This window comes from Nycticebus coucang, chromosome 11 (assembly GCF_027406575.1).
Source record: "Nycticebus coucang isolate mNycCou1 chromosome 11, mNycCou1.pri, whole genome shotgun sequence".
Lineage (NCBI taxonomy): Eukaryota > Metazoa > Chordata > Mammalia > Primates > Lorisidae > Nycticebus > Nycticebus coucang.
This window is the reverse complement of record NC_069790.1, coordinates 104,490,296-104,502,921: the sequence shown is the minus strand read 5'-3', so window position 1 is coordinate 104,502,921 and position 12,626 is coordinate 104,490,296. Positions and strand designations below refer to the sequence as shown.

The window sequence follows — 12,626 nt, the reverse complement described above, 5'->3', positions numbered from 1 at the left end:
TCTGGTCTCCCCTTCTCATCATGTTTTTCTCCATAGTACTTATCTCCACATACTTATCATGATATGAGACACTGTTTATGCTGGTTATCTGTTTACCATCTGTCTCTTCCAACTAGCACGCAACCTCCTTCAAGGTTAAGGCCACCTTCACAGATACACACAAAAGGCCTATAGACCAGGAGTCCTCAAACTATAGCCCACGGGCCACATGAGGCAGTGTGATTGTATTTGTTCCCGTTTTGTTTGTTTACTTCAAAATAAGATATGTGCAATGTGCATAGGAATTTGTTCATAGTTTTTTTTTTTAAACTATAGTCCAGCCCTCCAACAGTCTGAGGGACAGTGAACTAGCCCCTGTTTAAAAAGTTTGAGGACCTCTGCATAAACAATGGCATCATCACATGTTACAGACCCAATCATCTGTCTGACTACCAAAATGTACGCCAGATTCTTTCCTGATAAATTATTAGTATGGAATTTTGGCTTCCATCTTTCAAACTGATATTTTACACTAGGAACAGATGGACTTTAGTGATGGCTATTTCACTATTGATCACATATTTTTATTATGATGTGGAGAAATTCATATGGAATATTAGAACATTTTTGCATAGTCACTACACCACTTTCAGGTTCAGACCAATAAGCTCACTAGAATATTCCAGTTTCTGATCTTTCACCTTAATCATTCCCAAAGTAATGATTAAAAAAAAAAAAAGTCTGTGAGATCTCAGAAACTTTCATGCCAGATAAAAGGGATGTATGTTTTGGCTTTTTTTCTCACTTGTACATTAATCATTTAATAGTAGAGGCATGATCGCCCATTTCCTGCCCATAAAGAAGAGAAAATAAGATGAATGTGGTTGCTAATGACACAGATTTACTGGCACAAATACCAACTTCACTGGGCCACAGGTCCTGCTATCTACATCCAAGAGAAAGAACAGCTTACCATCAACTAACATGAAAATCAGCATTTTTGATAAGCACCTTCCAATACTGACAAAGCACATATTCAATTATGATACACAGCAGATTAACACATTTAGTTACCTATGAGAAGATTTTGCAACAAGTTGATTTTGGATAGTTTACCAATAAATTACATTGCTTATATGTAATCAATGGGTACCCTATGAACATACACTTGATGTAGGCCATATAGGTAACCAACAACAAAAAATCTAACATTTGTCCACACCAAATTCCTAAAATATGGCATAGAACTTTAGATCTTGATCATTTATCTATGCATGTGTCACACCACAGGAGAATACCCTCTGAGAAAAATCCTGTCTTTGGGAGTTCCTTTGTCAAAAAGGTAGACTAGTCTTTCATTCAGATACATATCCAGGTTGGGCCAAGAAGAAAAGAAGTCAAAAAATGTTTAACCTAAGGGTAGTGCCTGTGGCTCAGTGGGCAGGGTGCTGGCCCCATATACCAAGGGTGGCAGTTTCAAACCCGGCCCCCTTTGTGGCGGGCACCTGTAGTCCCAGCTACCCGGGAGGCTGAGCCAAGAGAATCATCTAAGCCCAGACGTTGGAGATTGCTGTGAGCTGTGTGACGCCACAGCACTCTACTGAGGGCAATAAAGTGAGACTCTGTCTCTTAAAAAAAAAATGTTTAACCTAGCCTTCAACTCTTTTACTAACTCAAAATAAGTCCACCTCCAGGATAGTCTTTTGGATTATAACATTATAACATGGGAGCAATCCCCATATCTGGCTATGTTACCAGTAAAAATAGTCAATTAATTCAAAATAACATATCAAAGAATTTACTTTGTATACTGTGTATACTTTATATACAAGGTTTAATAACTCATTTTATCCTTTCAACAACCCTTGGTGGTATATATTATTCCTAACTCTAACTTTCAGCAAAGATAAATAATTGACCACTAGTCAGATTCAAAGCTGGGATTCAAACACAGGTCTACCTGACCCTAACTAAGACTTAGGTTGACATTCGAAACGCTCAATGTTACCCCACAATTGCAAAGAATCTTATAAACTGAAAATACTACCAATATACTTACTTCTATTAGCTCAGACAAGAGCTACCTTACCCTCTTTATCCTAGATAGGGCCACATACTCACAACATAAGTACAATAATTTCACCATACCATTCTCTCAGCAAAGCACCCTGGGATCCTCTGGAAAGAAGAGAGCTACATAAATATAAGTTATTATTATAATTATCATAATAATCCTTATCTGACTATACAGCTACGGATTCTTTTTTAAAAGACATATAAATAAAGACAGACAAAATGATTAAGAGACATTCAAAATCTCTACAATCTCAGAAAGGCTTGGAAACGAAAAATTATTTTAGTCGCAAGCCTTGTGACTGTCAGCTAAAGTGCTTCAAAACCACTCGCACTGGCTTGGTTTCTACTGATTGAACGCAATTAGGAATTGACTTCTATGGACTGATAAATCAGAACTTGTGTAAGTGGTTTTTAAAGCTCCTCTGCGCAATTTTAGCTTGATGCAGACTTCTACACAAATTTTCCTTTTAAAAAAGTTTATAAAAATCTTAACTATCGTGAAATACCTTCCTGGTTAGCTCATGCCACTGGGAAGAAACTGCTCTTCTTATATTAATAATTCTTCCCAGAATTAATCAGTCCACATACATTAGAACCAGCAGCTGGAGTGTTTTGAGTGATAATGAAACCTGTAACAAGGCATCTTCAGCCGTCTTTTCAAGACAATAAGGGAATTAAAATTTCAATTTAAATGCAGAGGTTTGAAACACGCTTCACTGGCAAAATTACTTCAATTAATGTGAGTGGAATACAAAGGACAGACTGCAGAAATGTGATGCAGCAACCAGAAATTATGTCATTAATGTGCTTGCATCAACCCAGCACAATGACTGCAAAGGTCTAATTTAAACCATACATATCACCAAGCTACAGGCTACAATATTAATCAAGTCTCTGATTTCAATGTGATGGCTACAGGCTTCCTGTTGGATCATTTTTAGCTTTTCAGAAGCCAACAGCAGCTGTTTACCTTGAAGAAGGAAACAAAAGGCCAGACCTATTTGCAGACATTTCCTGTCATGACAATTTAATTATTTTATGCAATACTCAGGTTATCATATCAAAAGAAGAAATAAATATCAAAAGACTATAACTACCAGACCAATCTGATGGTAAAGTAGGAATAGTAAGAGCTGGCGAGAGCAATGGGTCACCGCTGATTTATTTACTCTGGATTTATTAATCTCTACTGAGTAGGGATTAAATTATTACCCATCTGCATATGCCTTAAAATGGAAACGTAAAATCTTTTCACAAACAAATCCAAGGAAAATCAAGAGAGTTTAAAAGACTAGATTGTTTTGTCTTCAGTTTCATCTGATATCTTTTAGCAAAGATTTCCATTTGAACACTTAAGATGCCTTAAATAGGATTTTACTTCTAATAGCATATAACCATAAGGAAAGAAAATATTCTTCATATGAAGTCCAATGAAAACGCAAGTATAGAACTTACTATTCACTCATATGCAAAAGACCAAGTTGAAGAATATTTTCCACCTTTTAAGCACGCTTTAAGTCCTACCTCCATGACATCTTTGTATACTGGGATAAACGCATCATTGTTTACTGGAATATGTCTAACTCCCCACATCATAGAAAGCAATCACCTCATCTATAAAGTGGTAATGATATTAGAAATCTATCTCAACGTTTGTTGCAAGAATTAATTAACAAAAGTAACATAATTAAATTGGGACCAGCACATAGTAAGTGCTCAGTACGTACTATTATTATAACTGTTGTTCATTTAAATATTACAGAAAATGGCTCGGTGCCTGAAGCACAGTGGTTACAGCACCAGCCACATACACTGAGGGTGGCAGGTTTTGAACCCAGTCCAGGCCAGCTAAACAACTGCAACAAAAATATAGCCAGGCGTGTGGCTGGCGCCTGTAGTCCCAGCTACTGGGGAGGCTGAGGCAAGAGAAACACTTAAGCCCAAGAGTTTGAGGTTGCTGTGAGCCATGGCACCCCGGCACTCAATCGAGGGCGGCATAGTGAGACTCTATTTCAAATAAATAAATAAATAAATATTACAAGAAGAAAAGACTAGAGACTAGAGAACCTTGCATAAAAAATATAATAATTTTTTAAACTAATCAGAGGGGAAAACCAGACAGCGTTCCTAGAAAAGAACCCTTTTTCTCTATGTACTGTATTAGTCCTTCACACAGTTACCCATTCGGTTAATGATTTGTGAACTCTATATAAGCTGCACTATGCTAGGTACCCAAGAAGACAAAAACAGGTAAGACACAATGACCTACCTACTCCACCCTCAATGACCCACCATACGAACAAAAGCAATTATAGCAAAATGAAATACACAAGCTAATGGAAAAATAAAGAAACTCTCCTAGCTATCTGAATGTCTGGAACATTCAGAGTGTTGATGAAATGTGAGCCAAGTCTAAAGGAGTAAGTCATCATGTTCCAGGCTAACAGGATTGGGAATCAGTTCAGAAAAATATAATGGTCAATTAAAAAAGAAATATCTATCACATTCTTATCCACCAATCACAAATTAACTAGAAACTGTAATTAACAATGAGCTATCATTCTAAAAGGCAACCAAAAATATATGATACCCAGCAATAAGTCTAGCAAAATAGATGTAAACCTCTAAGGAATATATTACTAAGCATTATTAAAGGACATAAATGAATATTTCAATAAATGAGAGGCACATCTGCTCACTGATAGTGAGACTCAATATTGCAAAGACCAGAGATCATACATTCAATCAAAATTTCACCATACTTTTTTATGGAACTTGGTAAGTTAATACTAAAATTTCTGTGGAAAAGGGCCAAAAAAATACATAATTTTAAATAGCAAAATGAAGAAATGTCTACTGCCTGTTAAGATATATAATAAAGTTATAGTAATTAAAACAGCATGGCTTGGGTGATGAGATCAACTGGACAAAATAAAGAGCTCAGGAAAAAGATTCATGCATATGTGAAAACTTAATATGTGACAAAAATGGCATTATAAATTACTAGTAAAAGGCTTCCATAAATAGTCTAAGCCAATTAGCTATAGAGAAGATAAAATTAGATCCCTAGCTCATACTATATTTTAAAAATGGGACTTTCAATGTATTAAAGAAGAAAACACAGGAGATGCTCTTCATGAGATTGAGATGGAAAAAAATTTCTCAAAACAAAAATCTCACAACGTGAATGAAAAAAATTGAAAAATTGTATTTCATTTATTTCATTATCATTTCAAATTTCTTTATAGCAAGTAAACAAAGTAAAATGATAAACTACTAACTAGGAGATGTTTATAATCCATCTAACAGAAAAAGAATCAGTAACCAGAATATATAAACAACTTCAAACCAAGAGAGGAAAAAAAAGAAAGAAACTTCTGGGAAATAATGTCTCATACACAATCTCTTCTGGAGCAGCTGGTCTTCTTCCACACCCCTCACCTCCCCAATCACATTGTTTTAGTTAGAACTGATGATCATAAGACCGACTGGCTCAATCTAGGTTCCACTCTAAATTTTTGAATTGGGGAAAAAAAATCATTTTCTTCTGCAAAGCCGGAAAGATTTACAGGACAACCTATGCTCTCCTCCAACACCCAGACCAACATGCCGAAGAGACCAGTGCACCGGAGAACAATGAAGACTTGTGCAGAAAGAACACACGGAGGCATTCCACATATATCCCTGCCTGGTAGGAGATTGGTTACATGGGTCAAGCAGGTATTTTTTTATATTTCTCTAACTTGAACCAAGAATGTAAAGAAGTTGTTTAATGAGGTCCTGAAGAAAAACAGGTCAAAGAAAAGGGCAGAGGACAGTATTCATTATTGATCAGCCCTTAGGCAAATAAATTAGCTCTTCAGTCAGAAGACCATAAAACAAAAATCTGAAATCCTAAAATGAATATAAATTACACAAAAATTAATTCTAACAAACTATTTTAAGGTGCAGCCCTAAATTAAAGGCAGGCCCACTAAAATAAAAAAAAAAAAACTCGTGATTTAGATCGATACGTATACACTACACATATAGAAACTTTTCAGTTGTGACTGCTGAATCTTGATAATTTAGCACAAATATGCATAAACCAATAAACCAATCCTAAAGCTGAAAAGTAACCAAGTTTTACTACCAGACACCGACAGTCATTACGGAAAAAAATCCATTTTGAATAAGATGCTGAAAATAACCAATTCTTCAGCCGCTCCCAAGAGTCGAGCATTATTAACCTTCCACTGTGAAGAGCGATGGTCCTATCGCATAACCAGGCTTTAACATATGATAGACTATCGTGTCATTTCTCACTCCTTTCTTACCAGGTTTTCTTAAAAGCTTCTTATGAAGGACTTTTAGTAAAATTTTTCTTGGAAGTCTGAATGACTTAGAACCACTTAGAGCATTTGATTTGTGTCTCCGCCAATTCCCCCAGGTGTTTCTCCCAGTGTTAAAGCCAGTCTCATTTAGTGAAACCAAGATAGAAGGCAAATACAGTCCCCTCTGCTGCTCAGGGCTTCTGTACGTCCTCAGCCAACTCTGAAGGAGACAGAAGTGGGGCTGTGTCAGTGGAGGGGGAAGGAGAGAGAGCAGCCTCTCTAACAGCCACAGGCCCTGGGAAAGTTAGGATTATTAGGGAGCAAACTCTGTATTTCTGCTTTTTATTCTTCTTCTTGACAGTCATATACCCCACCAACTGCTATCTTCTGGGAACTTTCACTGATTTAAAAAGTGGCAGAACACGATGGAGAGCGCCTAAGTTGCTTAATAAAGTTACTTCCAGTTATTACTCTCAAAAACATTTCTTATCAATTTAAGAAAAAACAAAAGCTTACATAAAATTCCTACAAAGAATTTGTGTAACACTACATTTATAAATCTTCGAAAGTTCTTCCTCACTGTAGATTTCATTCTTTGAAATGGAATTCTTTAACTATCTTCCTCTAAAGCTAAAAACACCTGTTATTACCATTCCAGCCTGATTTAAGTACTGGTTTCTTACCACAACATTTCTTTTGTTCCAAAGCCAGACAATACATAAATAATTACCACCTACCATTTCAAATACTGGAATTAGTGAGAGAACTGGCCAGGCTTCACCTGCAAGGGCCTGTGAATCCCAAGACCGCAGTTTATAACGTGCTACAATCCATCCACTATGGGATTCAGGGAGAACAAAGGAGAGTGGTCTTACATCTTAGCAGAAAGGAACCTTAGTGCAGGCTGTGCTCTTACCAGCATGTCGGTGGCACTCAGATAGTGCTTGCTGGCCATGCACTGTTCCAGCTTTTGAGGTACTTGCTTGATATTCTCAATTTCATCCAACAAATTCAGGACATGCTTATGTTCAATTCCTTCAATCCACAGTTTCCGAAGCTCATCCCGTTTGCAATGCAGTAGCATCTTGCATGAAAGCAGGTTCTCTTTTACCTACAACAGAACAGAGTCAATCCTGAGTCAGCCCAAAGTCTTGCTACTCTAAATTCAACCTGGTAGTCGTTGTTGGTACTACGGAATGTAAGTATTCCTAATTCACTTTCCCACTTAGTCCCCTGATTGGTGTACCTGCAAAACTCTAATTCTCTCTGTGTAGACAGTTTCTCTCTCATAAAACGAGAAAACTACTCCTAACCTACCTCTAAGTGTACACACAAGAAATTACTAAGGATAAAGCACTCTGAATATCAGGTACCATGGAAATGTAAATATAGCTCAAAAGAGAATAATCAGAGAGATTACACGCCATTACTCCTTCCTCAGTACTCCCCAAAAAATTCCTTTTCAGCTGGTGGGTCACTTGGTTCAAACTTCTAGCTCTAGAACTCCAGCTAAAGTTTACAACCAATGAACTGAGTGCTCATTTCAACTGACTACAATAAAAATAAGTCCAGTTTATTACAAAAGGAGGCAAATCCAGAGATAATCTCAAAATGAAAAGCCAAACCAAGGATTTTTTGCCTTGTGTTCTGAACGTTAGATATTAAATAAGACAATCTCCACCATTTCCAGAGACCTGCAGTCTAGTGACTTAAACAGGCACAACACACAAATAAGAGGGAAGGAATGGGGAGGGGTCGTTACAATGTACATGCTGAGACTTAAATTTTTATTTTCTACCCTAGTTAAAAACTTTCACTTTTTACAACAGGGAAAAATAAAAAGAACCATGACCTTTTATAATGCACAGAACTGTTTTCATCTACTTTTGACAGTCCTAACATGTATTTTTATTTAAATCAGAGTTTAATATTTGTTTAGTCTTGTTTCTGTTTGTGTTTCAGGTAAAATTTATACATAAATGTATCTCAAGTGTACTATTTGATGAGTTTAGCAAACGCATTCCCTTTGCATTCCAAACCATCACTCATATACAGGACGTTTCAATCACCTCAGAAAGCCTGCCACGTTTTTGACAATTGAAAATCTATGTTCTTCGTCTACATACAGGAGTATCCAATCTTTTTTTTTTTTCCTGCCACACATTGGAGAAATGAGAGTTGTCTTGTTATCTTGGGCCACACATTAAGTACACAAACACTAATGAAAGCTGATTAGTAAGAAAAAAAAAAGTCTGTGCATACGTTTTGTGATATCTGACACCACAGATAAGCAACAAAAGTCCTCACGAAATTGGCATGCAGCCCACAGCCGCAGGTTGGACACCCCTAGTCAACATGATTTGCTGTAGTGGTGGACATACTCACCGATGATGCTATGCTTCTGAGATTACCAAAACTAAATTTCAACATTTTTCCAACAAGCATGGAAAATATGAAGACAAGATTAGAAGGTTTCTTGAGAAAGCATTCATACAACTTCAGGACAACCCCTAAATCATTCATACGACTTCAGGACAACCCCTAAATCATACTTCTATGAAACTCTCCCACATTTAAAAAAAAAAAGTCTTTAATAAAAAGACTTTGTAATCTCCCTTCATAAGCAGACTGGAATGAATATTAAACTTTCCATTGGAATATTTTGAGCTCCAGACCTCCATCAAGCCACACACACAGGTATTAATAATTCCCTCCCCCCAGCATTGGCCAAATCTGGAGAGACTGAATTAGAGAGGGTCTGGGCCAGGGAACAACAGGCATAGCCCCAGGAAGGCATGAGGCCCTGGGCAGGAAACAGGAGTGTGAAGTCAAAGTACAGCCTGTTAGAACAGTGTGATTCTCATACATCCGATCCCAGGCACCCCATTCTCCTCCAGTGGTTAGGCTCCAATGACACTGGCAGCCTGGCTTTGAACCCCAACATAGGAGACTTGCGCCTTTCCCCTTAAAAGCCCTATAAAGACAGTGACATTTGAGCTTTCACTGGACAAAGTGGTAAGTCCCTCTGCAACCATCATATACCAGCTCCAAAACATGCTCCAGGCTTCCAATCACCTCTGCAGGGCCTCCCTCTTCCATACAAATGGCCAGCCAAGGATCACCTGACATTCAAGAATAGCCTGCAGGGAGCGCCCCTAGCTTAGTGTTAGGGCACAGGCCACATGCTCCAGGGCTGGTGGGTTCCAACCTGCCTGGGCCTGCTACACACACACACACACACACACACACACACACACGCAATAGCCAGGCATTGTGCAGGTACCTGTAGTCCCACCTATCGGGGAAGCTGAGGCAAGAGAATCACTTGAGCCCAAGAGTTTGACGTTGCTGTGAGATGTGACGCCACAGCACTCTACTGAGGGTGACAGAATGAGACTGTGTCTCAATAAAAAAAAAAGAATAGCCTGAAGAATGGAATGACGGGAATCAAAATAAAAAGGATACTGGAGTGGGGGTGAAGGGACACAAACTGTGCAGGAAACAGAAATGTCAAACCATAATTAATATCCTCAGGAAAATTAAGAGATGCTATTACATCAATGAAACAAGGACATGATGCCATAAGAAGTTTCAAGAAATAAAAAACAAATCCTAGAAGTTAAAAATATAATAGAAACTTGAAAATCCACAAGAAAAGTCAGAAGGTATCTTAAGGAAATCTCTAAACAGAAAAACATAAAAAAAAACAAGAGAAGAGAAGGCAAAAGCAAACAGGGCATGGATTCAAGAGGCCCAATACTAACCCAACAGGAATTCCAGGGGAAGGAAAATGAGAGAAAAGGAGAAAAACATTTGTAAAATAATAGCAGAAAATCTGCCAGAGCAAAAGATAAGCATTTTCACACTGAAAAGGCACACCAAGTACTCAAGAAAATGAATTGCAAAAAGACCCAAGCCAGGGCACATCATCCTGCCCTGTAAAAACAACAGGTATAAAGAGACACCCTTAAAGGCATTTAAAGAAAAAAAGGAAAGCAGGACTTGTGCAAAGATCTGTGAATCAGAATGGCATCAGACTTTTCTCAACAGCAACAGTAACAGCTGCAAGGTGAAGGAACAAAAAACTTCAAAATTCTGAGAGAGAGTTAATTCCCAGAAAAACTATTAATCAAGCATGAGGAAAGAATGAAGACATTTCCAGACATGCAAGCTCTCAAACACTAAACTTCCCATGTGCTGTGCCTCAGCAAATGCCTGAAGAGAAACACAGAAAGACAGAAATGTGGGATCCCGGAAGGGGGGATCTGACAGAGAAGACAGACAACAAGGGAAACAGCAACCGGAGTTAGCGCTCAGTAGCTCCAGGGAAAACAGCAGCAGCAGCAACACTGCACAAATCTGCACGTAGTCGTGAGAAGGGAAACACTCATTATCTATTTAGCCAAAACTAGGGGCAGCCATCTGGAGAAGCTGGAAGAAGCTGTGGTAAAGACCCAAAGGGGGCCAAATCTCCACCTTCCACAGCTGAAAGGCAATATACAGCATCTAAAATGGAAAACTCAAGAAAAAAATCAGCACAGGAATACTATCAGAAACAGGAAAACCTGGAAAAAAAACAAAAGTGTAAAAATCAGTACCTGTGAAGGGCTGTATCAGAGAATGGGGGAGGATGAGGGAGGAGAATTCTGGGTTTTATCATCATTTGTGGGTTTTTTGAATTTTAAACACATTATTCAAGGCCATTGCCAGATCCTACTGGAGTTAATCAGCATGTTAAGAACTCCAGCTATTTAATCCACACCATTTTAAATCCTAGGATTTGTTAGAATTTGATTTCTGATATTCTACTTGTGTCATCTTGGTTCTGTAATTCTCAGCCTTTTCCTCTATGTGTAATTGTTACTATAGAAACAGTTAAAAATAAATGTTATGTCATACAACACCCAGCTAGGCTCTTGATGGAGGAGAGTGAGGAATACACTTACAGAGTGTCAGTAAAACTTGGCAAACCCCTGTGTGATTGGGAACAGACCATTATGGTATTTGCCACTGGGATGGACAACGTAATCAGCTCCCTTCCCACTTTTGCTTACAATATGGAAGGGAAAGTGAAAAGGAAGGTGGGGTGGGACTGGCATCAGCCTACATAGAAATGAACATCACCTAAACCGAGGTAACAAAGCTGCAGACCTAAGAAGCCACAGAACTTTTAATACTAAATTACCCTGAGGCTTCACCTTGATGATTAGAAAGTCACAGTTATGAAGAAAGGTTATTTTAAAGGTTGGGGGATGGAATCAGTCAGCAGCAAAAAGGAAGACACATGAAGAATCTCAGAAATGATATTCTGAGCAAAAGAAGCCAAACACAAAAGAGGACTTTCTAGAACATTCTATTCCGTTCTAGCACACGCAACACTAATAATCTTTAGTGACAGAGTTCAAATCAGTAGATGCTTGAAGCAGGATATAGAAGAGAAAGGACAGGCAGTAAAGAGGCAGGAGGGAAATCTCAGGGGTGATGGGAACATAATTCAAGGATATGTATGTTTACAAAACTCAGACTGTATTTTCAAAATATGTGCATTTTACTGTATGGAAATTATACCTCAGTAAAGATGAGAAATACAGCCATTCTAGAAAATAGTCGGAAGGTTCCTCAAAAAATTAAAAAATAGAATTCCTCTATAATCAAGCAATCTCACTAGGGTGCATTATCCAAAGGAAATGAAATCAAAAAGATGCCTGCACTCGCGTGAGGACCGCAGCATTATTCACACGAGCCAAGACATGGAATCAGCCTGAGCGCCCATCAACAGATCAACGAATGAAGAAAACGTGGCTAATATTCACCCTTAAAAGGGAAGAAAATCCTGTCACTTGAGAAACATGGATGAACCTGGAGGACATTATTATGTCAAGTGAGATAAGCCAGGCCAGAAAGACAAATATCGCATGATCTTGCTTATGCATAGAATCCGAGAAAGTCAAACTCACAGAAGCAGAGGATAAAACAGTGGTTACCAGAGGGCAGGGGTGAGAGAGATGGTGTTGGGAGGATGTCGACAAAGGATATAATATTTCAGTTAGGCAAGAAAATAAGTTCAAGAAATCCATTGTACAACATGGTCACTATAGTGTGGCCCCCAGCTGAGTGCTGTAGCATCACAGCTCACAGCAACCTCAGACTCCTAGGCTCAAGAGATTCTCTTGCTGCAGCCTCCCGGGTAGCTGGTATTCTCCAGGTGCCCACCAGAAGGCCAGGCTATGTTTTTAGAGATGGGGTCTCGCTTTTGCT

General features: G+C 38.4%; 1 protein-coding gene across 2 annotated transcripts in view; it reads right to left on the bottom strand.

The window, feature by feature from the left end:
* EXOC4 (exocyst complex component 4) overlaps positions 1-12,626 on the bottom strand; it is an 849,353-nt gene that overhangs the window by 805,594 nt on the left and 31,133 nt on the right. For both annotated transcript variants that reach the window (XM_053608803.1, XM_053608804.1), the window contains exon 3: positions 7,285-7,479. In XM_053608803.1, the coding sequence (XP_053464778.1) occupies positions 7,285-7,479 (195 nt within the window). The remainder of the gene's footprint in view (positions 1-7,284; positions 7,480-12,626) is intronic.